Genomic DNA, 26,623 nt, shown 5'->3' on the forward strand with positions numbered 1-26,623 from the left:
TCAGTACTACTTGGCTTCAATTTGAAGACCACAAGTCTGATAATGCATGGAGCAACTGCGCACCCCAGGCTCATGTTCTCATCATGATGGCAACAACGTTGATTCTTCCCTTTTATCTTTGCAAGTCAGCAAAATTACTAATAAATTATCCACCAGTACTTTCAGTTCAGGTGTCAATTCACTGCAATTGTGATTTAAACTAACTGGCACTGCTGCGATATTTGCATCTTGAGAATTCGCAAGAATCTCAATAAATCAGGCTATGGAAGACCAGCAGCAGTACATGTGTTGGACACATTACACACAGAGATAGTAAAAAACTCTGTACAAATGAGAAACACAACTAGAATTTTGTAGACTTTGAGGAAGTTTAGTTCTAGTGCAGTGGTCATAAGATTAGTGGAATCTACCCCTCAAACAAATATCCCATACCCAAGAAGTCTTTGCACTAAGGTCTATTAGGTCAGACAGTTTTCCATACCCTTTTGATTTAATGTTACAGAATCAGTTTAATTTTCAGAAAATTCAGTTTTTTCTTTCGGCAGAAAATGCTCTGTAAAAGCTCAGCACATTTCTCGGCCATCTATCTTAATTGCATACAAAGATTCTTAGCCAACAGTCAAGTGCTTCTAAAAAATTAACAAAAACTCTACTACATGCTAATTCCTCAGGTTTTTTATATTTCTAGTCAGTTCTCTCAATGTCAAGTGTTAGCCAATGTTAATATACATTGGCTTGAAGCCATCATCATCTTTTTAAGCTTATTGTGACTGCAAGACACTAGCGGTATATCCCAAAGGAAAAGAGTGGGGAAAACAGTGCTGAAAATTATCTGCTAACATCTAACCATGTAAAAAGCACATACTCACTTTACAGAACATTCAAAAGAGCAAAATTTTATTAGCCTTAGTTTCTGTAGGAAACAAATTATCTGTTCAACTGGCATATAGCCAGATATAAAAATATATCCAGCCCATCTTTGAAAGGTAGTCTTGGTATATATGCATTTCCAATAATTTCTTGCATCAATAAAATTCTGGTTTACTCAGTAGACTGGTCCTGAGCAGCTAATGGGAGATCTTTTTTTAATGGGGGGTGGGGGGCGTATTTCTTTGGGTTTTAATAAGCTGTGGATTAAGCATAGGAAAACAGGTCCTTATTGCAACTTCTTTTCAAGGCCTCAGCCCAAATTTGGTTACCTTCACTGCATTCCCAAACTGTTGTCCACAAATAAACATACAGAGCCCTCTACTTAAGCAGGGATTCTATCTGCTGAAATCCTGAATCCTTTGTCCCATAATTTCTAATGTTTACCTCCCCTCCATTAGCAGCACAGTCCCCCATAAATACCTCTGTGGGCAATTAATTCATATATAACCATATGTCACTAGTTGATTCTCTAGAAGAAACATTATTTAACTTTTGATACTCTCTCTTTAGCTTGTCTCAAAAGGATACTTGACTTGGGAATTGTACTGGGTTTGCGTGGCAAGGTTTTGCATAGCAGGGGGGCTACAGGGGTGGCTTCTGTGAGAAGCTGCCAGAAGCTTCCCCTTTGTCTGACAGAGCCAGTGCCAGCTGGCTCCAAGACCTGCCGCTGGCCAAGGCTGAGCCGATCAGCAACGGTGGTAGCGCCTCTGGGATAACATGTTTAAGACGGGGGAAAAAGAGTTGCACAACAGCAGTTGCAGCCAGAGAGAGGATTGAGACTATGTGAGAGAAACAACCCTGCAGACACCAAGGTCAGTGAAGAAGGAGGGGGACGTGTTCCAGGCGTCAGACCAGAGATTCGCCCGCAGCCCATGGTGAAGACCATGGTGAGGCAGGCTGTCCCCCTGCAGCCCGTGGAGGTTAACAGTGGAGCAGATACCCACCTGCAGCCCATGGATAGGCCCCATCAGAGCAGGTGGATGCCTGAAGGAGGCTGTGACCCCACGGGAAGCCCATGCTGGAGCAGGCTCCTGGCAGGACCTGTGGAGAGAAAAGCCTGCACTGGAGCAGGGTTGCTGGCAGGACTTGTAACCCCATGGGGGACCCACGCTGGAGCAGTCTGTTCCTGAAGGACTGCACCCCATGGAAGGAACCCATGTAGGAGCAGTTCATGAAGTACTGTAGCCTGTGGGAAGAACTCACATTGGAGAACTGTCTTCCATGAGAGGGACCCCACATTGGAGCAGGGGAAGAGTGTGAGGAGTCCTCCACCTGGGGAGGAAGGAGCAGCAGAGACAATGCGTGATGAACTGACTGCAACCCCATTCCCCATCCCCCTGCACTGCTTTGGGGGAGGAGGTAGAGAAATTGGGAGTAAAGTTAAGCCTGGGAAGAAGGGAGGGGTGGGGGGAAGGCTTTTTGAGATCTGTGTTTATTTCTCATTTTCCTACTCTGGTTTGATTGGTAATGAATTAAACTAATTTCCCCAAGTCGAGTCTGTTTTGCCTGTGATGGTAATTGGTAAGCAATCTCTCCCTGTCCTTACCTTGACCTATGAGCCTTTTGTTATCTTTTCTCTCCCCTGTCCAGCTGAGGAGGGGAGTAATAGAGCAGCTTTGGTGGGCATCTGGCATTATGGAGTAACTCTGACTTTTCATAGTTTGAGATATTCTTGCATTTTGCATTTCTCTCCCTTAATCAGATTTATTATTGAACTTAAATAATACATCTAGAGAATTAGTTTGTGGGTTTTTTTTTTAACACTGAGGAAAACAGTTATAGTTTTTGCCACATACAATACAAGTGCATTTCGACTGGAAAAATCAAAATGGGGTGAAGAGTAGTAATGTTGCTGCATAGAACTGCTTGCCTGGAACAAAGGCGCAGAAGCCAGACAGAGCTCAGCCCAGTCTGTGGTCACCTGGTGAAGCGCAGGGTGTACCTACTTGCACCACAATACTTCCACGCTGTTTAAGGTGAGGTCTGCCTGCCCATGCAGCTCCTTCCTTACACAGCATCAGGCCAAACTAGGAAGGATGAAATGAGAATGACTGCACCAAACCTAAGCTCTCCGCAAGGCGAGTAGCTAGTTTGAACACTAGGAAAGCCTGGACTAAAGCACAGGTTTGGCACCATACTTTGGTTACTGTTTAAACTTACGGGGGAGCCCAAAGGGGAATAAAATAAGTTTATTTACTTTCAGGTTTTTAATGAGTAAATTTTAAGTGCTCATTGTGATGGTTTTCTATTTCAACAATTTATTAGATATTAAGGCCTACAGGACCACCATACTGCCCCAGCTTCTGCCTACTAAGAAGCCATGTCTTTGATGAAATTCCAGTGCCTCGCTACGAATCCCACTCTGACGGAGTCTCTTTCCCCCCTGCTCCACATCTGTTTCTTGGGATGCTGACTCATCCCACAAACTAAAGCATGCCCTGTGCTACAGCAGCATGCTCCTCTGTTTCACTCTTGCACAAAACTGTCTCTGCAAAACCCTGGAGTCTTTTAATACTTAGTAACAAGACATGATTCCTCTGTTCTGCTCAGAGCCCAAATTTTTGAGTTTTCACATTCCTCCTTGTGCACTGAAGCTCTTTCAGCATCAATCAATTCATGATACAAATATTCTTTCCAGGAATAAGCAATCAAAATTACCATTATGCAACATACATCACTGACTCCAGCAGGATATTCCCCAATAACAGGGAAATGATTGCCAAGTGACTCCCCCAGAGTCAGTTAGTAACAGCTCCAGATATCAGTCTAATAAATAGGTTCTCCATAAGAGCATGAATTCATACAATGGGTCTGTCTCAGCCTGTCTCTTAGGGCTTTGAAAGCCCTTAGTTTTGGCATCTGTATAACCACACTTTGTAAATGTCTCTTTTCACAACTGACACATTCATTCTCTCTCTGCTGTACAGAAGTTCACCTGAACCAGAGCAGCCCAACCAGTGAATTCCCCAGCTACGGTGAAAATGGAAACGATACCAGTCTACTTGTTTCACCCCTTCTGGTAGCTGGAGTAGTGATCGGACTTGTGCTATTTCTATCCTGTGTTACAATCATTGTTGGCAGTCTGCGAAAGGATGGACGGTTAAGACACCCACATCTCAGGAGAGATGCAGTTTATGGTAAGATAGCTAGTTACAGCAAGATAATGCTTAACTTTATTAATATCTGGTGCTACAGGCAACAGAAAGCATCTCACTGCTGTGCAAGGGATGAAAAAAAATAAAGTAATTTAAAAATAGGATGAGTCGGTCACGGGCAGCTTTGTAGTTTAACAGCATCTTTATGCTGGCACTGAATTCACATAGTACAAGCTTCATATTTAATGGTTAGCATAAACAAGGCCAATGCCAACAGCATTTCTTAAAGAGCTTATTTTCCCTTCACATGGTATAAGATTTCTTCTCCATCGCTAGACTCCTGATAGCTTATTTTCATATCCCATTATAGCCTTGGCATAGCATATAATGTCATTTCTATTTGTTGGAAAGCCAGGAATCTTTTCACTTCTAGTGTGCACCAACCTACAACTGGGCAATTATTTCTTTTCTGACCACAAAATATAAAGATATAAATAGAACAACGGGGCGTCAAAATGTCATTACAACTCTTATCATCATTAATGTCATTAATAACATCAATGTCATTACAGCTGTCATCATCATTAAAGAGACTGGTTTGCTATCAAAAAAGTGACAATTCCTATCCCCCTACCCCCCAACAAAAATACCCTGTACTTTAAAAGGATTTGGGAATATGAAAGAGTTAATTGTAGAATTTTATTTTTGGCCAATTTTGGGTTTGCTGACCAGAAGTTAAAAGCCACTTTGTCAAGAAATGTCAGATTCTGAGTATTTCTATATTTAAGAAAAACACAGTTACAAGAAGTTACTCTGTAAGTCTTCAGCTAGTAAAAATTCAAATGATAAATAGATTAATGAATTGAGTGGAATTGAATCAACAATTTTTGTCATCTGTGGGGAGACTCCTATATCTGCAGATTGTTATGAGAGTACAGTTCTTTGCATATTGTTGGGGTTTTTTTCTTTATATAGAAAAGATAATATTAGTGAGCCACATAAAAATTAATTCTTGCAAATCTTTATTTCACTGATGTAAATCAAGTATCCACTGAAGGCAATTGGACTTCATTTAATTATGTGGACCAGGAATTTTCATGTCTAAAAGAAACACATTTCCTAGGATCAGGTTGTCCACCTGGAGCCAGGAATAATTATTTTTGGCTTTCCCAGAAATATTTACCCAGATAAGTGAATAACGGCTATGCTTTGGGAATAAATTTTAGATTCCCAGTGAAATGCAAACTCCCATGGTAAAATACAGAGAGGGAAAAGGGAAAAAAGAGTCAGAAAAACTAATGTCTGCTATTATTGTAACATCTGTTTTTCCTACTTTTCAGCAGCTAAATTTGGGATTAAATAGTTAAACCCAAATTGGAGTTACTGTTTTACCCATGAATATTTTGGCATGATAAAATACCGACCATTAAGATTCAATCACTACATTTAACTCTACTGCTATGTTAATTTCAGGTCCTTCAAAAACCCTGAAGCCAAAAACATAAAGGATAATTTTCAAACTGCTTGTTAGAAATAACAATGCTGGAGAAATGGAAAAAGAACAGCATGGTGATATTTTCAGAGAAATTCAAAAGAATAATCATAAACTAAATTGTGCCAGTCTACCCAAGTGAAAATTTTACATTAGTACACGCCATCCTGATATCTCAGCATGCTTCCACTGGCCAGCATGGGAGCAGCAGGAGTCACTGTGAAGCTGGCTTCCTTCACTTAACAAGCAAAAGGAAAGCACAGTGCATGATAGACTGGATTAGTTCTGGTAGATTCCTCGAGAATACATTGGCAGAGGTGAAAATTGCCAGGAGGAACAGGCAGGTCAAGTGAGTCTTGCCCTTCACCCTCTGCTGAGAGAGACACTACTTTGTTGTCAGTTTTGTTGTCAGGAGAGAGTACCTTCTCTCCAGGTACTATTTTAATGCATCAAGTAAAAAGGAGGAATCACTTTATTTGGAGGACAATCGCAGGGGCTAGGGGTGGGGGTGAGTGTGGAACTGCTGCATTTCCACAGTTTGGACATTCTTCTGGAAATGTTGAGCATTAACAAAATATCCTCAAAGACAGAAAATAGCACTAACATCTTGATATTTCTGGAGCTGTGAAACTCTTGTGTGAAAGCATTAAGAAAGCCCTGGAGCAGGCAGCAAGATGATTTTCTCTACTATTTTCCAGTTTTTCCTCTTTTTTTGAGTGTTTTATTGAGAACAGCATTTTCTCGACACACATACCTACAATCAAACACCTAAGCCTCCTTTTAAAAACCTTCACAGAATTGGCAAGGTTTCAATGTATGCGACTCCAGGGAAGTTCAGCAATCCTGCTAACGTTGGAAGCTGCATGCAGCAGAACTGCCACTCCTTTTCAGCCTTTAAGGCACAAGAAAAGCTTTAGCCACTTGCATCTTACAGGGCAGCACTAAATACATAGCCCCTGTGCCATAGCCTGAAACACTACAGTTCATCTACAGATGATGCTAACTTGTTCTTAAAGGAACAGAAATGTCCTGTGAAACCTGGTTGTTCCAGAATACCACTACTTCCTCTGCCTCAGATAGGTTTTATTTTCTGATTTATGGTAGTGTTATAAACCATTATATTGTCTTAGAGAATCCAGCATGGAGGAAAAGAGCAGCAAATATTAATTGCTTGTTTTCCAGCTCCAGATGGTTTCTCATATGGCGGCTCTTTTGGAGAGCTGAGATCCACCTGCATGGAGGAGTTTCCCCCAGCTTTTGATTTTGGTTCCTATCTGGATACACTTTCTCAGGTCAACGTCATGTATCCTGATTCACCTCCACGGTAAGCACTTTTCTAAGATTCTGAGTGTTAAAGTCCTGCACTTGCAAAGCCTATTAAAGAAGAAAATAAAACTGCTAGGCCTATATCCACTACAAAAATGCAGGTCACACAAACTCTAAGTATAGACAGACTTTGCTTAGTTTGAATGTAAGTTCAAGTTTTACTTAGCAGAATGTATCTTTACTAAATAAAGGCATGGGTAGAGCTAATTCTCATTTGCTGATATATGCATTAAAATTTATCATATTGATGGCGTACTAATGAAACACACAAATTACTTATAACCATCTTTCTTTGAAAGAAGTGATTTTACAAGTCAAAGTTTCACTTCTAGGGGAGAAATATATACTTTTTTCAAGAACTTTCAGTTTACATTTATTACTGACCTTGAGACGGTTCAGATCAGAGTAAACAGAAAAAAGAAAGGCAGGAAAAAAAAGTGCAAGAGACCTTTAACCTTTCCATATTTTTCAGCAAGTCTCACTTCTCAGCTTTCTTAACTCCGGTATTCTATCAGAAAACAGTACTGAAGAAAACATACAATTCTGACTTACCTAGTTATTGTATTTAACGTCCTAATTTAGGATAGGGAGAAATTTGGAGGGGGATCGTTCATCTTGTATCAGTAATCTGTGAAGGAGGATGACTACCATTTTAACCCAAACCTGCTCTGGAGAGCCATAGTTGCCTGGATTGTAGTAGCATCTTTGGAGAAGAGCATCCTTCAAATATCAGGCAGTTCTAATTGCCTGAGGAGGTAACATTGCCAGGAGAGCCTCCTGCCAAAGACAGTTATTCCAGAAATTATATAGCAGTTCCTTCCACATTTGTGTGCCTGCATTCACAGGATACAAGAATGGCCATCATCAGTGACAAGACTCACACTGTAGGCCCCCTATATCTCCTCTGTTTGCCTTGTGCACCTCAAAGTTAATAAATGAAGGAATTCAGCTACTCCCTCCAATGAACCAACAGAAAGTGTTTTAAACAAAACATCACTTCAGGCTTTCTGTAGTGCTGTATCTTACAAACAGCAAATAATGGTTGAACAGCTGTGCTCCCCTTCTCTTTGGTTTTTTTTTCCCTTTTCTTCTTTTAAGCAGACTCTGTTTTGAGTTAAACCAATATACTCATAAGACCAGCCCTTTTCTGACTGATTGTATACATATATGCAATACAGAGCAAGTCAGTAGTATGAACATAAAATATACAGATCTTCGCTTTTTCTATTTTATGCTACCTCTCTTCCCACACCTCTCAAGTGGATGGACCGTAAGGTGGGGACTGGGGAAGCAAAGTTCCTCCCACTGTAAAACAAGATCAGGTTCGTGACCACCTGAGGAACCTGAACATATATGTCTATGGGCCCTGGTGAGATGCATCCCAGAGTCCTGTGGGAACTGGCTGGTCTAGTCCCCAAGCCACTCTCCATGATGTTTGAAAAGTCATGGCAGTCAGGTGAAGTCCCTGGGGACTGGAAAAAGAGAAAGATTGCACCCATTTTTAAAAAGCGTAGAAAGGAGGACCTGGGTAACTACCAACCTGTCAGCCTCACTTCTGTGCCTGGGAAGATCATGGAACAGATCCTCCTAGAAGCTATGCTGAGGCACATGGGGGACAGGGAGGTGATTCAAGACAGCCAGCATGGCTTCACCAAGGGCAAGTCCTGCCTTACCAACCTAGTGGCTTCTGTGATGGAGTGACTACATCAGTGGACAAGGGCAGAACTATGGATGTCATCTATCTAGACTTCTGTAAGGCTTTTGACATGGTCCCCTACAATATCTTTCTCCCTGAATTGGGGGGATACAGATTTGATAGGTGGACTGTTTGGTGGATGAGGAATTGGTTGGATGGTCACACCCAGAGGGTAGTGGTCAATGGGTCAATGTTCAGATGGACATCAGCATCGAGTGGTGTCCCTCAGCAATCTGTATTGGGACCAGTACTGTTTAGTATCTTCAACAGTGACATAGACAGTGGGATTGAGTGCACCCTCACCAAGTTTGCAGAAGACACCAAGCTGAGCAGTGCGGTTGACATGCCTCAGAGACACGATGCCATCCAGAGGGACTTGGACAAGCTCGAGAAGTGGGCCAGTGTGATCCTTATGAGGTTCAACAAGGCCAAGTACAAGGTCCTGCACCTGGGTCGGGGCAACCCCCAGTATCAATGCAGGCTGGGGGTTGAAGGGATTGAGAGCAGCCCTACAGAGAAGGACTTGGGGGTACTGATCGACAAAAAGCTGGACATGAGCCAACAATGTGCCTTGCAGCCCAGAAAGCCAACTGTGTCCTGGGCTGCATCAAAAGCAGCGTGGCCAGCAGGTCGAGGGAGGTAATTCTGCCCCTCTACTCCACTCTGGTGAGACCCCACCTGCAGTGCTGCGTCCAGCTCTGGAGCCCTCAGCACAGGAAGGACATGGACCTGTTGGAGCAGGTCCAGAGGAGGCCAACAAAAATGATCCGAGGGCTGGAACACCTCTCCTACGAGGACAGGCTGAGGGAGTTGGGGTTGTTCAGCCTGGAGAAGGCTCCAGGGAGACCTTATTGCAGCCTTTCGATAAAGGGGGCTTGTAAGAAAGATGGGGACAATCTCTTCAACAAGGCCTGCTGTGACAGGACAAGGGGCAATGGTTCTAAACTAAAGGAAGGTAGATTTAGACTGGATATAATGAAGAAATTTTTTACGATGAGGGTGGAGAAGCACTGGAACAGGTTTCCCAGAGAGGTGGTAGATGCCCCATCCCTGGCAACATTCAAGGTCAGGTTGGACGGGGCTCTGAGCAACCTGATCTAGCTGACAATGTCCTTGCTTATTGCAGGGAGGTTGGACTAGATGGCCTTTAAAGGTGCCTTCTAACCCAAACAATTCTATGACTCTATTACAAAGTCATACTATATAATAAATGGGCTTTTAGAGCTGGTGTAAATATTTTAGCAGGAAGCTCACACATGAAAAGTTATTCTGAGCCTAGCATCTAAATTTGTAGGACTTCATATAAATCCACTTAACAATTTAGACTGGTTTTTGGACCCACACTCATGTCTTCACTAATAAAAGCCAGCCAGCTAACACCCAAGCAACAGCTTGGGTGGGCAGTTGGCCAGATTTCTGAGAACAAGCTCAGACTCCTCTGAACAAGCTCTGAGAACATACTTCTTTAGCAGACAGGTCTCCTAAGATTAAACCAAAGGTTGCTTCCATTTCCAGTTTGAAACAGGCCCAGCAAAGGATTTTCCATCTCTATGGAGTTCTCTGTTTGGCAGGAGATACACAAGTGAATCAGGATAGCACTAGATGATCTGTGCTTTCCTGTAAACTCTCCAGCCACTTCTGTAATAAGCCTGGCACAAGTTAATTGTCTTGTGCCCTACCTTGTCCTAAGAAACTATTCTGGGACATCCGTGCTAGGATCAGAGAGACATAAAGGTGTCCAACCACTGACTCTTCAAGATTCCCTTCGGAGCTGAGTGGACTGCATCCCTGAGGGGCCCAGGATCTGACTCTGCCCACACAAGTAAACACTGCTCATCCCATTAATTGCAGTTCTGCATCACAGGTCAAAAGTAAAGATTATAGTTAATGATTTTGCTGTTTTCTCACTGCTACCATAGTTAAATACGTTAGAAAAAGTAGCTTTTGCAGATCATTAAAATCTGACTGTTTTACATCTGAGCAACACAACTTGGCGAAAACTTCAGGGAAGTAGAGCTTAGCAGATGGCTGAAAGCAAAGCTACGTGGAGAGACATTTAGACTTACTATTAATACATTACATAGTCCATTGTAACTTTCTGTTCAGAAAAGCATCAGTTAAGAAGCATTGTGTGAATACATTGTGTTATGTAAGAGCCCGAAAAATTTCTGTATAGCTACTTTTACACTCTCCTCCATGGCATAACACTAAAGTGTATTTTTTCTAATTAGTAGAGCATGGAGATTATTTGGACTGATGGGTGCTAACAGCAGGAAAACTGTCAGACGTGGCCTTGAAGCATAAACAAGACATGCTTGACCTTGTGCATTTAAAATATTAACTCATTGGGATTGGTCTTGTTACATATGATAATGTTTTGAAGCGTAGGTTTACTGAAATGTAGCACTGGCTAAATTAATGCAATTCCTCCTCCTAATTCATGCAGCGCAAGATGTAATTTAAAGCTCAACTGGCATGCCCAAAAGCTAATAATGCAACTATAGCATAAACAGAACAGAAATGAAAAGCAGCGAGGAAAGCAACTGCATTGGCAAATAACTTTCAACACATATTTGAAGTGAAAGAATTCAGTGAGTGAAAACTAGCGTCCTGCTGCCACAGGCAGATGCCAAGGCATTCGCTTCATTTAACCGCATTGTTCTAATACAGCCTGCAAGAGGCAACAGAATTACATCACTGCATACGAGGTGCTGCGGAGCTGAGTATTCGTGAACATACCATTTTGCTAAAGCCATACTTCCTGAAATTATTTCAGTAGAAAGCACAACACCTCTATTTGGCCAAGGGGGTGATTATAATCAGTCTGTAATGTTTTCATTAGATTTTACAGTTGGGCTTTACACCATGAAACGAGTGGAAAAGGAATTTTAGAGGAAGGCTGATGAAAGAAAGTCAGAGTTAAGAGTACCCTTTTCTATGATTGAAGGAGAGCTAGCTGTTCAGGACTGCCTACTCTTGACTCTCAAATTGAAAGTCCAATACAAAATACATTTTATATAAAAACTTTAATCAGGAAAATAATTTATGAAAAATGCATTGGGATGTTAATAATTTAATTGCTATGATAGCTAAATCACAAATTTCATGTGAGGCTCAATCTGATTATCACCATAGACACTTCCACTAACCACTTTCCTACATTAGGTTTTACATTAGATTTAGAGGAATGCCATGCACAGAATTTTGTCATTAGCCTGCCATAGTTGCAGGGTGGTTACAGAGAAGCCATTTGGTCAATTTGTCTTGACAGACCAAAATATACAGTTGATCCATAAACACCCCGTTAGAATAATTAATTATTTTCTAATGAATCTCAGATCTGTGTTAGCATCTGTCAGATTGATTTTACATGAGGTGTAGAATGGAAATCTAAAACCAAAATGAACTAAGCAGTTTCAAGGTATTAGGAGTCTGTATTTTAGAGCCTGTATCTAACATGTACAGATACTTGTAGCAGTGCTGGAAGTTAAGCTAATGTTTCATAGTTTGTGTTACCAGAGATATCAAAGTATTTGTTTCTAAGAAACTTCAGTCATCTGAGAAAGATGATCCAGGATATCTAGCAACAGTTCTAAACCACAGAATTCTTCTCACCCCAAATTAGGAAACGTGAACAAATTCAACCAGGACAAAACATAAGAACCATCTCCCTGCCACAGTTTAACATAGGACTTTGAAAGAAATACTGTAAAGCCTGTAAATACAATATTTGCCAATTTGTTCAACATTCACTGTGATGGTAGGGGTAAAAGCATCTAATTTAATTTTTAGGATCATTAAACTTTTAAGAACTATCAAAAAAGCGCTATGAGTATTATTTGAAATTACAGGGCAGGCAGCAGCCCTTTAATCAAAAAAGTCTTCTGGAGTTTGATCAAGATGGCTGTAGTCGTCATTTTACATATCCCAAACACATGCTGTTGACACTGTGTGGATAATACCTTTATAGATAGAAATCACAAGCTCACACTCATGTTCACTGTGCCCAGAGTTCACTATAACAAACACACTTATACTGAGCTCTCCAAATTATGTTTTTATATGTATATATGTAATAAGAAAGCAGTTTAAAAATAATTTGAGCTTATGTGTTTTAAATGGCTTGAAGTACCATACAAATCAAGGACCAAGTAAATTAAGAACTATTGTATTTTCTTGACAAGAGTCTCTAAAATCCTAAAAATGAGGAGATCTGACGTTCCCTGCATAGAAGAGATTTTATCAACTTTCCACCTTTTGGCCAGAGGAAATAGTCATGGTTTCAGCTGGGATAGAGTTAATTTTCTTCACTCTAGCTGGTATAGTGCTGTGCTTTGAAATTAGCATGGAAAAAAAAACCTGTTGAGATAACACACAGATGTTTAGGCTGTTGCTGGGTAGCGCTTATACTAGTCAAGGACATGTCTAGCCTCCCATGCTCTGCCAGGTGCACAAGAAGCTGGGAGGGGAGGGGGCACAGCTAAGAGAGCTGATTCAAACTGACCAAAGGGATATTCCATATCATGTAACGTCATGCCCAGTATGTTACCTGGGAGGGGCTGGCCGGGGGAGGGAGGTGGCAATCGCGGCTCGGGGACGGGCAGCGTCGGTCAGCGGGTGGTGAGCGGTTGTATCGTTCGTGTTTCTGCGGTTTTTTTTCCTGTTTTCCCTTTCCTTCCTTTTCCCTTTTATTATATTAACATTATTGTCATTATTATCATAGTCATTTATCATCATCATTTTATTGTAATCATTAAACTGTGCTTATCTCAACCCACAAGTTCTTTTACTCATCCGATTCTCTTCCCCATCCCACAGGGGTGGGGGGGGGTGAGCGAGCGGCTGCGTGGTGTTTAGTTGCCAGCTGAGGCTGAACCACGACAGAAATGCATTTCACCGTACTTGACTAGTGCTTTTTCACTCCTTAGTGACTGGATATTAATGGTATGTACAGAGCTTTAGGCAAGCTAGATTATCACCTTTTCCTTCTGTGATTCATGACTGTCTAATACAGAACATCACTGAGGAATGACTCTTGAGTGAGATGTAGGGATTTAGCTTCAGGAATAGTTTTATTGGAAACCACAAAAGTCCTCTCTGTATTTCACAGAAATGAAATCTGTCCTACAGTGCACACTATGATAAAAACTTGTTAGTCACCCATTATCCTAGTATTCACATTAGGACACATTGGGAGTTTTTTTTTGCTTATTTAAGTGTGCTCACTGTACCTCATCTGGCCATCTTGCCTAATCTATTTAGGATCAATTCTAGAGAAAATTGTCTTGTTTAGGCTTGATAAATTCCAGTACTCTTAATACCCATGTTCAGTCTGCATTGTTTAAATGGGCAGATCCATTTAAAGATTACTTTAAAGTGGCAAAAAGAAATGCTCATGTCTTAAAGACAGACCCTAATTTCCCTCTAAATATGAAAAACAAAAAAACCCAAACTACTTAACATACTTTCTTTTCCATCCCCCACTTCTGAGGAAGCAAGTTAGCTGTACCAGAGGGAAGAAGGCTTGAACCAGCTTCCTAGATTTTCTTGAAAGACAGAATTAGGCCTGCAGGAAACTAACATAAAAACTTGCTATGTTGTGCTGTATTCCTTTGCCAAGGCCACTTTTCCTGAAAGCATGCAAGGTAAGTAGCTTCTGGCACATTACAATGACAGTTGGCAAAGCATGAGCTAGACAGTTGTAGTTAAGTTCAGATCTCACTTCAATACCCTTATTAGATTTTCAGTCAGTAAAGTAAAAAATACCACGGGAAATAAAATCCACTGCAAATCATGAAATGACATAAAACACTTGATTCTTTCTACTCCAAATTCTGAGCAACTAGACCCTCAAAAGCCCCTCCCTTTATATCCTAGTGCTATTCCTAATTAATATTAGATATAGAAATAAATGAATTGCTTTTAATTAGTTAGTTGCTCTCTGCTGCGAAGGGATTTTTACATGACAACCACATTTCACAGCCCATCCAGTGAGCACAGGGAGATTGCCTTATTTCCCAACATTAAGCCAGCCCTTGAGAGGTCAGTGTCTTCAAGTAAGATCCCAACACGTATCTAGACTAGTATTTCAGATGCCTCTGGTATATCTCTAAACAGAACCCTTCCCTAGTGAGGTTCTCAGCTGATGTGAGTGCCACCACACCAGTGGCAGCACCATCGAGTTATATCTGCGGTACGGACAGGTTTTCCCTCAAGCTGCCTTTCTTCATCTTGCTATTTTCTACTAACAGATCATCCTTCAGGAAGCCATTTCAGTCAGAGGAACATAGGCTTGAAAGGATCTTCTGCAGTTACCCAGTCCCACCCCTGCTGCTGCAAGTAATAATTTTTAACAGAAATTTACCTATTCCATAACAAGAGCTTTCAATCATTCCAGAATACCTAAGGACAGACCAAATTCCTAATTATTATGGCAATCTTCTTATTTCCAGCTTAAATTTGTTTACAGCCATTTTATGATAGTTTCTTTTTGTGGCATTTCCATTCCTCTTAAATACCCATGCCTTTCTCTTTACTTGCTTCTTGTATTTGTAGTCAAAAATCTCACACCTCTGCCTGCATGTTGTGAGTCTAAGGCACAAAGTTCTCTGTCATCAAAAGTAACTGTTGGGACACTGTATCGTCTGACCAGCCTTTCTCTACCCCTATCCCAGTTTCACTACAGAAGTGCAAATTATTGCTGCATATTAAAAAACAAAAAACAAAACCACAGAACCCGCAACCTGCAGCAGTGAAAGCAGAAGAACCTGATGAGAGAGGCACCAAGCATTTCTAACCAGAAATTTATTGTGCCATGCGGAACAATCACAACTTAAAGCTGTTAAGTCATTGATAACAGTACTGAAAAAAAGGAATATTTTTCTTTAATTTCCCAGTAGCTAGTCTTCCTGTTGCATACTGCAGCTAGTATTTCCTTCACCTGCTCAGAATTCATTCCTAGAATAATTGAAGCAAAGCCCTTTCTAGAATTATGATACTAAAACATGTCACATGGCAAATTTCCTCAAATACTAGCAGGCCCTAAGCATTCCTGCTAACATGCAAAAAACGGTATTGTTGTTTAGAACCCTGTTTGTGAATTAACTCCATAGTTTGGGAGGCTACAAGAGATCATTTTGAAAAAAATTCTCTTAACTGATTATTATTACTCAACCAGTAATTACTCAGCCAGCTTCACTGTCATTCACTGTATAATAGTTACAGAAATCCAGAGAATAAACACTGCTTATGATCAAGTGGTTATTAGATATAAAATTAAAGTCAGGCTGAAATGTGTCATATAAAATCTTCATCACAGAATTACTTGTTATATTTAAAACAATTATTTTAATTGTTTAAAGCTGCACAATTATGTTGGAACTGTATTATGTCAGTTTCAAATGTTATCTGGTGTACCTTGTTGTGAAAACACTGTTTACATTTAATTTCACTTTTCATCTGGAATATTTATTCATCAAAGAATCACAACTTCCTCAAGATTATCTTGACACATAGTGCAGAATAAAGATCCAGGCTTTTAGTGCTTATTAACACAAACATTCCTATTGTAGTTGCAGGGAATGGGAAATTCCAGAAATAACTATGAACAGAAAAAAGGCAGAAAAAATTTTCCAGGTTTCCTGTCTTTTCAAGGATTAAGCTACTTAAGCCTTAGATGTTTCCTTGAACAATACTTTGGCTTACATTTTTTGCTATTTAAAAATATGAAAATAGAAAATATTTGTTATTTGTTCCTGGTTACCTAGTCCAAGATCAGGCAGGCACCTTGGAGGTGCATTAACCACACCTCTGGAGCTTAAAAGTCAATTAAGTTAGGAGGTCAGTGTCGCTCTAGAGCTAATAAAAGGAGAGAGGTTCCTCCAGAGTACCTTAAGAGGAGTCTCCCCCTTATTTAAATAGCCACATTTCAAACATGTGACAAAACATTCCCAGAAGATACTCCAGTGATTTTATGGAGCATTGGATCATTCCTTCAGGGCCCTGTCCTGGCTGACACTGCACGCTGTTATCTCTAGGTGTTACATATCTGTAACTTATCCTCTCACCCGCTGTAATTTGGGATCAGTCGTAGGAAAAAAGTCTCATGTAATATTATCCAGGCCCAGAGACAGATGGATTTTGATTTCATAAACACAATAAATAGGAGGACTGAAACTGCATTGGAGGAGGTGCCACTTAACTTCAATTGCTTATTCTTGCACTATCATGCTCCAAATTCCTAGGCCCCAACATTTTCGGGGGTTTCTTTTTTAATAAAGAAAGATGTTTTGGCTCTTCATTCTAAGTCACTGTTCAAGAATTAAACTAAGTGAATGACTGAGGCAATCAGTAATATGAAACGGATTGCTATTAAATGAAAATATTAAACTAACGCTTAATAAATCACTGGCAAAGCATGCAAAAGGGAAGTCAAAATATAGTTAGTAAATGCACCTAGTATCTCAAATGGAAACTGTTAGTATCAAAAATAAACCTAGAAAAGTATCCTCTCTCATGATATATGTCACTGTAAGAGCAGTTCTGTCAAAAATTATACATTCCCTCATGGTAGTTCTATATCACCAAAGAATATATGTATTTTTAGAAAACACACCTCAAAGGAAGCACTAACAGATTTCCAAGCTGCTGTCCTCTAAACCCAGCTGTTAGTAGATTGCACGATCAGAGATAGCATCACCAGCTGAACTCACATCATCATCAATTGCATCTTTTTTTTTTTCCCTTTGATCCTTTCTTTAGAGAGTTACAGTATATTTGTAACTTTTCTTTATTAGGTAACAACATCATATAAACATCCTTTGTGTTGTTTTCATTATAGCTTAAACCTCTCAGCACATGTATTTTCTATATATAGTGATTCTGTTTACCATTATTAAAAGATGACAGTAGGTCAACAGCAAAATGGAAACAATGCAACAGGAGCAATTTTAGTAGAGTCATAACACGTAACAAATGAACAAAGTAAACAAAAAGACATCTTTTTCACGAAGAAGAATTATTCATTCCCCAGATTTGCCTTTTTTTTACTAGCTATTGTTTGTATCTCAAAGAATCCTTTAAGTAGAATCATCATCTTTCCCCAGAGGGTAGGTCATAATTTATGAATGACAGCTAGTTAAATAAGCTCTTTTGGGTTTCCTTAGCAACAAACCTATCCTAATACTTACTGCAATGAGACCTGACAAATTCGTGAGGTTATTCCCCCCACCACCACCATTCTGAGTCAACAAGGTCATCTTGAGAAGCTGTTTTATTTTTTAAGCAACATTCTTCTCTTTGCAGATAACATTTACATGCAGTAAGATGATGTTAACAGACATCAGCCCTCCTTGCCTTTCCTAGTATAATTATCCCATAAAAACTCAATAGCATAGTCTACAATGACAATGAAGTTATTCTGACAAGAAACAAGGCCAAAAAAAGAAAATGTATACAACAGCATATTTCATGGTCAGTAACCCTTTCCTTCTCATCACTGCCTGTGAGATACACTGAACTTTAGGATAATGTAATTTAAAAAAAAAAAAAATGGATTGAAGTGAATTCACCACAGGTACTGTAACCAAGGATTTTTTTCAGGGCTAAAAAAGATATGCATGATGTTCATGAGATGCAGTGTAATGAGTTCCTATGGTCCATTATTAAGTTATAGTAACATAATACTTTTCAAAAGCATTTGCTTTCTTGTCTAAATGGATTTTCCTGTGACCGCTGTATTGAACTTCAAGCATCAGCTACTTTTTACATGTACAATAACTTCACAGAACTGAATCTCTCAGTTTTTGCAAAAGACAAGCACATATTTTTGCTTTCCACTTAAGTCATGCAAGCTCCATGCTCTTGCATTTTCAGTTGCAAAACATTATACATATACACACACACATATATACACACAGGTATATGTAGGTGTCATTCCCTTAGCAGTTACTGAGGTTGCACTTTTATGATATGGCTAAGAAGTTCTGCCTGTGAGCTGTGGTCTAAGAGCTACCCCACTTCCTCCATCTTGTACTTCTGCTTCCCTTGTGTTGCACTGATGCCCATCTGACTACGGTGTGAGCTTCCAACTTAGGTAGCTAAATCAGTACCAATCCAGCCCAGAAAAAACACTCAACCCAAAAAAAAAAAAAACCAACCAAAACAAACCAACGAAAACTTCCAAAAAACCACACACACAACCTTTTTGCCTGTTTAGCTCCAGATTGGGGATCATGGTTTGGAGGAAGTAGTGCAAGGAATGCAGTGGGAGTATGCAGCAGGGCAGGGGATGCTGCCTTTCAATGACACAGACATTGGCTCATGTTGAAACCACAGCTGTACACATCACTGAGTTCTACAGCTGCTACCTTCTCAGATGAGATCAACAGCATTAGTCACCATACTGAAGTGACTTGCATGTAACAGTACAATTTTAATATTACAAATCATCATTACCGATTGTTAAGGACCCACTGGTTCTTTTTAGTGGTAGTCATAGTGGTAGCCATCATTACAAAGTACCTCTTGGCCCCTCTGGTATCGAGGTCTCCATACTAGCTGATGAGAAAGCAGCTCCTTCATTTTATTCTAGTTTGCGCCGTTTGCAAGTAAAAGCTATGTCAAAGGTGTGGACCTCACACTGCAGGACAACTTAACAGTACCACTTAGTTTGTGATACACAGCTCACTACAGTAAAATGCAAGAGTCCATTCACCTTTTCTCCTCAAACATGAAGCTTTATTTTAAGACAACAGTACGGATTTAGTCTGGTATCACTCACCTCGGCACACTGTAATCAACCGCAAAAAATGGTTGCTATTAAAATGTTTTATGAATAATTGTTTAAATCTTTTGAGGAATTATTTTCCAACCACCAACATACATGGACAGTAGGTGCCTGTGAAACTGTGTATTACTTCTTATAATACTTGCTTAGAACCCTCTAATAAAAAAAGATCTGGTAAATTATAGATGCATAAGTTTACCTGATACGGTCTCTTTGAAAGAGGCACTGTGCTTTCCTGTCTGCAAAATAAAAGTCATCCTCATACTGTTGATAATTCATTAGTTATACCACAGGAATACCTCTATAACAGCACTCTGAAAGCATGACCAAATTACTAAGGCTGTTAAACAGAGGGGAGAAAAAAACCTAAACAAATAATAAAAAAGAAAACCCCAACCACAAAATGCTCAGAAGCTAGGGAAAAAAATACAAAGTTAAAGTTGCTTGTATGACCTTAATTCACCTCCTTTCTATCCTCAACAGAAAATGCTAGGAACATTATCTGTAGCCTCCACTACTAGTACCATAGCAATAGCTGTCTGCAATGTCAGCATTGCAAGCAAAGACACGATGCTTAGAAGAGACTATGGGACACTGAGTATCAAGATCATAAATTGCTAATGAAATACAAGAAGTTATTTAGGAGAAAAAAAAAAAGCTATTTGAATGATTTGTAGTTGCCTCCTTGGCTATAATGATCTATAGGTACAGTTGTGAAGGTGCCAAAAAGTGACTTAATTGAAAATCTGGCATGTGTTCCTTACTGCCCTATTCAATTTTTAAAATGTGAACTTAATTGCCAAAAATGAGAGGCACAACATTATTTACACTGGAGTTTGAAGAAAGAGAGAATTACTTTTTTATCTGTCATAGATATATTAAGAAAAAGTCCCCTAACACTAATGTATTGATACTTGGAATTAAACACTGTCGAGGGTGCCAGAGCAGGGGCACAGGCTGCCCAGAGAGGCTGTGGAGTCCCTTCCCTGGGGACATTCAAACCCCGTCTGGACGCAGCCCTGTGCCCCCTGCTCTGGGTGTGCCTGCTCAGGCAGGGGGTTGGACAAGGTGATCTCCAGAGGTCCCTTCCAATCCCTACCGTTCTGTGGTTCTATAAGAAAATGCCAGGTCTTGAATACCATAATATGCTACCCATTTGTCTTGATGCTTCAAAGTCTCCATCACAAAAGATCATTTTGTAGTTATCCCACCGAGCACTTTAGTTCTACAGAGCTGAGGTACAGTCCATGAAAGATATTAAATTAAATCCAAGGGGAAGAAATGCAGATGATCAGACACCAACAGTAAGAAGGTGGTTCATACTGTGCCCATTTCTCCTTTACGTCTGTGGCAGATGTCCCTCGCACTGGGCCCGGGCCCAGAATCAGGAGACAGAGGAGATTCCTCCCTTTTGTGTCTTTGCAAAAGGATTAAAAAATTTTCCACCTTGAAACTCACATAACTGTGGGCTTTTCAAAACTGAAACTCTTACTATGGTAACGAGACCCAGTAGGTGCTCTTCATTAGCCTGATTAAGTCAGTCAAAATCTGTGGAAAGATTTTAAATAAATTCACTGGGCTTTGGGTCAGCAAAATGTAAATTAAGTAAAGATGCAGCTCATAGTAAGTAATCCTGCAAAGAGTGGCTCTTCCTTTCCCCTTGCTGAGTTCATGAAGAGTTAAGGACATTAAGTCCTCGATCTCTGACTGAAGCCTAAGATCTTTTAAAAGATTATCAGGTATGCTTGAAAGCTTCAGTGGACTTAATAGGGGCTGGACTGAAATCTTTTCCATATGCTATACAAAACCAATTTGACCTCCTGTGTGCTGGGACTTCTTTCTGAAGTACATAGCAGCTCTATGCAGGATCTTCAGAACAGAGTTATGTTTTTAAACACCTTTCTTTCTGATGGGGAAATTGAAATTTTCTAGTCTGAATTTAAAACCATTGTCCTCATGAATATAAATATAAGATAAAAGTGAGGTAGAAATAAATACACCTGTGGATATTTGAGTTATTTAGTAACCTAGTACTAAGATTTCAATTTCTTAGTTTTCCCTTCCTCAAAAACCACTTCCATCACCCAGACCAGCATCAGTACCATCAAAATCAGCAGGAGTGCTCTGAGGGAAAGATATGAATGAGTGCAGCAGAACCAAGTATTTTTCTAAGGCAGGGCCTCCATGGTTGATTGCAGTAGATTTGAGCTCACTCTAACCAATGCAAGCTGCTCTGCTGCAAGCCACTTATAATCCACAAGTAGGGTTTATTAGCTTGGGTTTAGCCTGGCAGTAATGCAATTACAGGGAGCAGAATGACTGCCTGCAGTCTACTGGAAAGACATATGCTAAACATCTTAAGTTTCAGGAAATGTCCTAGATCTTAATAGTTCTGCAGTTCGTGTGGTTGAGGAAATGGGTTCTTAATTTGTCTGGCTCCAGCAGAACTGTTTTTCAGGTTAACTGAGTAGGCAAAGGTTTTATACAGGAAACATCCCCTCCTTCAGAATTGGATTTAAAATTATCCTGCAACAGTTCAACAAGGCAGACCCAAACAAAGCAGGTCCAACATTTAAGATCATGATGTTATGACTCTTCCTCACTTTTGCCTGTAGCCAGTGAGCCAGGAAAACAGGGCCTTCCTTCAGCCCACTAGACCTGGGCTGGTTTGATAGTAAAAGTAGAGTTAGCTTTAGTTTGTGGACAAGCGGGTGGTGCTAGGATAGCCAGCCAGCAGACCACCCAGATAACAGACCAGATTCACCAGTTCTGGTTCAGCCTTCCTTGGGGCCATAGTGCAATCTCTGCAGAGCCCTTAGGCTCAGAGGGCTGGGCAGTGCTAGTGCAGCACAGTACAAACACACGGAGACTGCTCACGTCCACTCTGTCCATTCCCATCCCCTTCCTGCAATACAGAACATGGGAAAACACAAGCACAAAGACATGCTGATCTATCCAGGGTCATTATTTACCCCTCATGGGCCTCCCTAGGCTGCGCAGTCCAAGCTTCAATCTAAGGTGCCTGAATGCATTCACACCAGGACAGTACGCACTGAGCCAAGTAGCGGAGTGAGGAGGTAATAGTTTCCCCTGGTTCTAGCTTGGTGGCACAGACAGAACTACAAAGCCTGGATAGACCTGAGCTGGCTCTTCACAGAAATCCCACAAATTGGTCTGTCTTGCATTCCTCCTTTTTGGGAAGAACATGACAGGGAGTCTGCCAAGTCTCAGAATGACCAGCATGAGTCTGTCAAGATTATTCATCACAACTCTGCACCTCAGCAAGAAATCCTGCTGCCCCTGCCAGCACAGATAGACTACCCACCGCATGTAACTCCTGGCTGAGTACCAGAGACCTGTGAGTCAGGAGGACAGCATTTGATGTGATACTCTACTTTAGACTCTATACCTTATTTCATAACTAAAACGGCACCACCACTTCCTTTTCCCCAGCCATTTTCTAACTTAGCTACTTACAGGTGGCTGAGCGCAGGAATTAACCCCCGCTGTGTTGTACTTACAGCAACTGGTACAACGTGCGCAGCTTTGTGTGAGGCAGCAGTGTTATTCTTCCTGCTCCTGTGTAACTGGCTGTAAGGAGCTGGGCTTACCCCCAGGCACCTCAGCTGAACCATGCTGCCGCAGATGTTACTTTCATGCAGGAGGATAGGGTCTGAACTTTCACTGAGACCTCTGGGATTATCTTTACGTATTTGGAGATGTGCTTTTAAGTGTATGCTCTCAAGTGTCTCACATGGCAGGGTAAGCAAGGATGTGGGCTGAGGAACAAAACACCAGCCGATCCTTTTCTTCTCGCTTTACCTGCCCCTGTTATGCTGAAAATAACGTTCTGTGGCATTTTTCACAGAAATCTAATGAAAAATTCTTTTTTTCTTTCAGCTACGATGAATGTGTGGGGCCAGGAGCAACACAAATATATATTCCCACAGATGATCCCCCCCCATATTCTCTTACGGACCCTTGTCAAAGAAATGAAATATCTATAAACATTAACCTGGAAGAGGAAGCAGCATCTGGGACTACAGGACAGACTGCAAGTTATGCAGTCAGGCTGCAGGACTTGCCACAGCCCATTTCATCCATCTCTTTGTCATCTCTTACTCTGGAGGCTGCTCCCCTGTACGAGACAGTGGTGTGTGAACAGAATATCCCCATCCCACTTGTTCCCATGGAAGTACTGAAAAATTCTTCCACTGACTATCAGACCCTACTGAACCAAATCAAATGAATAAAAGTGGCTCTGTCCTTCAATTCTTCTGAAGAACCCAGACCAACAAAAACATTTAAATGGAAGAATAAAACCTCTGAAAGTTTTACCTATTTTATATCTTTAAACAGGGATGCAACGGGATTTTATTTTTTACAGTGAATTTTGAAAGTTTACCTAAACTCTCTTTGTGCTTCAAAGTGTTCCACATGACATCACACAGCATAAAAGAGCAGCAGTGACAAGCAGTGCATCCAACTGTTTTGAAGCCTTTCAAACTACATTGAAATCAGCCACTCTTAATGTAGATACATGTTATCCAGTCAAGGCTACTTGTTGATTTTATGATACTTTGCGTGTGTTAGAGCAGAAGGAAAAAGAAGAGCATTTTGTTGTCTTTGTAGGTATCACTAGTATGTTTCATTCAGTGTCTTGGCAACAAAGCATTTTTAAATAATTCTTTGTCTAAATATGTCTTTCAGTAGACAGAGACAGAACACTGCCTGCAAAACATGACCATCAGTACCATATCGGAGCAAAAGAAAAAGGAGAATAATATTTTGATAGTCACATGTCCTTTGGAAATGCCAGTATCAGGCTTTCCAAACCATTGCAAAGCCTGCTGTAAGTCTTCCTCAAAAGAAACCAGCGGCAAGTGAAGGACAGGTGGCCATGGATCCCCAAACACCAATTGGTTTTACCTAGAGAAGCTGTACTACAGCTGTGTGCAGGCCTGGGAGCTGCATGGCCTTCATGGGGACTTGATAGAGCCAAGGGAAGGGCAGTGTCTGGAATCCCAGAAGATGCTTCATGCCAATTCTTGTGCATGACTGCATCCTCAGGCACTAACTGGTCTCTTCAGTAAGGAACCTGTAGTGTTACAAAAAACCTTGACCTCTACTAATTGCATTAGTGTGATGTAAATAATAGACGCTGGACTTGGCACACACAGTAACAGAGAACCTCACTTTGTGCAGAAACCTCTTTTATTAGGCATGATCCTTTTCACTGAAGTTTTGCTACCCACAAATCTAGCCTTTGGTGATAGACCTGGACTTCTCACACATTCAGATGGTAAACGCATACAAGTTGGAGATGCACGCTAGTGGGAGCAGCAGAGGTAAACTGCAGATGTGAGAGTTTAATCTTACATGTTACATAAGCACCCTATCCCTACATAAGGACTAAACTACATGTTCCACCAGTACTAGTTAGCAGAGTTATCAGGGCTCATCCCCACTAAGTCTCTTATGAGGTATTTTCACTGGAAAAAAAAGGTATTTTTTTTTCACTGATAAAAGGGACTTCAGTTTACTAACCCCACTGTAGGATATGTAAAAATGAGTATAGTAAATATATAACTGTGTTTAAAAGGAAGCATCATCCAAATTATTAAAATTGCACTTAGATCTGCTGTAAATACTAAATAATTTTCAACTGTAATCATCATTCAACACTCCAAAGATTGACACAATTATAATTAATACTTAGATGGGAAGTAATTATGTGGTTCTTTCTGCTGTATACATTACACCATTACTGAGTCATATGCACATGATGAGATAAGGTAAGTATGCATTTTTTGCTAAGTAGATGAGACTAAGTATGTATTTTGCTAAAATAACAGAATTCTTTTGCAGTTCAGCAAGATTTTAAATATTCTCAGTATACTATACCCAAAACAACAAAAAATTAATGGGTTTGCATTGCAAAACTGCTGGCAGGCATTGCCAGAATGTAGGCTGTATTTCACATTTGTAATTTTAAACAGACAGAACTATTCCTCTGTATATAGTACTAGTGTAAACAGTTTTGTGATATGCAAAGTATCCTGCAATAAGAGAAGGCATCTAATAGGGGACAGAAACTAAAACCAACATAAAAATGTACCAGTCAGTTGTATTGGCAGGAAAATAAAAAGTAAGGAAAGCACAGAGGTTTATTTATGCAGACTAGGACATGTTTTCATCGCTGTATCTTCCTGCAGCTCTTGGAGACCTGCCTAGAACAGGGTAAGGCACCAGGACCAGAGACCTGCTTACTTTAGGCTGCTATTAGGGAGGTGGAGGGGGAAATCTAATAAAAAAATATTAGAAGGCAAATGTGATATTTTATTTTTCCTGAAAGTGAGTATCTTTTTACCTGTAACATGGCAAACCTGAAGGTTCTTCCAAAGCACAAGCACAGAGGGCTTTTCACATCTGGCAGGCAAGCCTCTACCCGGTTACAGATGCTTACAGCTTCCGTGCATTTTGGGAAATCCTTTCAACCTGCTTGGCTTTTAACCTGACAGTGATTTCATGACCTTCCACTAACTTTCTATCTCTGGTTTACAAAATAAACTAATGTTAAGTAGGCCTCTGATGAAAATGAGAGATTTGTATTTTACCTCATGATAGAAATGCATTGCTAAGATTATACAAAACTAATCAAAGTCTTTCTTCATTTGATAACAGTTACGCATCCATAGCATTGCGATCTGGATTGTATGTAGCAGCATTGCTTACAGATAGCTGTTTACTCCCTCTTGTGGTATACTGCTTTATAAAGTCAAGTCATCTAGTCATCACGCTACACAGGGTTCACAATGAGGGACTCATCCATCACAATAATCCCGGCTTCTTTGTCATACAGGTATGGAAGCCAGCCAAAACACACACTTCCATACTGTAACATTTTTCTCAGTTACCACTATATATGTTATGTCATTCATTATAAACAAATATATATATATATATAAAAAAACCACCAACCTGTGAATTACACGCAGAGTATGCTACCTTCAGTGATACCTTACCACAATCACTTGCAAGAGTGGCTTAGAACTTTCTACTCTTGCTAATCTTTTTAACTAGGTGATATCCAACAAAGTTGTGGGGATAAAAAGCTTATAAATCGAACCCATATATCTCTGCAAACAGACAATACTAGAAAGAGAAGTTTCTAGCTGTAACAGCTTGAGCTGCTACTGCTGGAACAGTGTTAAGATTTCTTGTAATGATGCAGGAAGAACATGTTTACGTTTCTTGGAGAATATTTAAGATCCTGGATAAATGTCAGCAAAGTTGAC

At 40.3% G+C, this 26,623-nt stretch overlaps 1 protein-coding gene and 1 long non-coding RNA gene across 2 annotated transcripts in view; one reads left to right on the top strand and one right to left on the bottom strand.

Moving 5' to 3' along the window:
• BEAN1 (brain expressed associated with NEDD4 1) overlaps positions 1 to 26,286 on the top strand; it is a 65,150-nt gene extending 38,864 nt beyond the window's left edge. Inside the window, exons 4-6 of the mRNA XM_075101349.1 lie at positions 3,858 to 4,067; positions 6,700 to 6,841; positions 23,226 to 26,286. Coding sequence (XP_074957450.1) covers positions 3,858 to 4,067; positions 6,700 to 6,841; positions 23,226 to 23,574 — 701 coding nt within the window. The 3' untranslated portion in view covers positions 23,575 to 26,286. The remainder of the gene's footprint in view (positions 1 to 3,857; positions 4,068 to 6,699; positions 6,842 to 23,225) is intronic.
• Positions 1 to 26,623, bottom strand: part of LOC142060954 (uncharacterized) — a 53,354-nt gene that overhangs the window by 22,328 nt on the left and 4,403 nt on the right. The window lies entirely within an intron of this gene.

This window comes from Phalacrocorax aristotelis, chromosome 8 (genome assembly GCF_949628215.1).
Source record: "Phalacrocorax aristotelis chromosome 8, bGulAri2.1, whole genome shotgun sequence".
In the NCBI taxonomy this organism is placed as follows: Eukaryota; Metazoa; Chordata; class Aves; order Suliformes; family Phalacrocoracidae; genus Phalacrocorax; species Phalacrocorax aristotelis.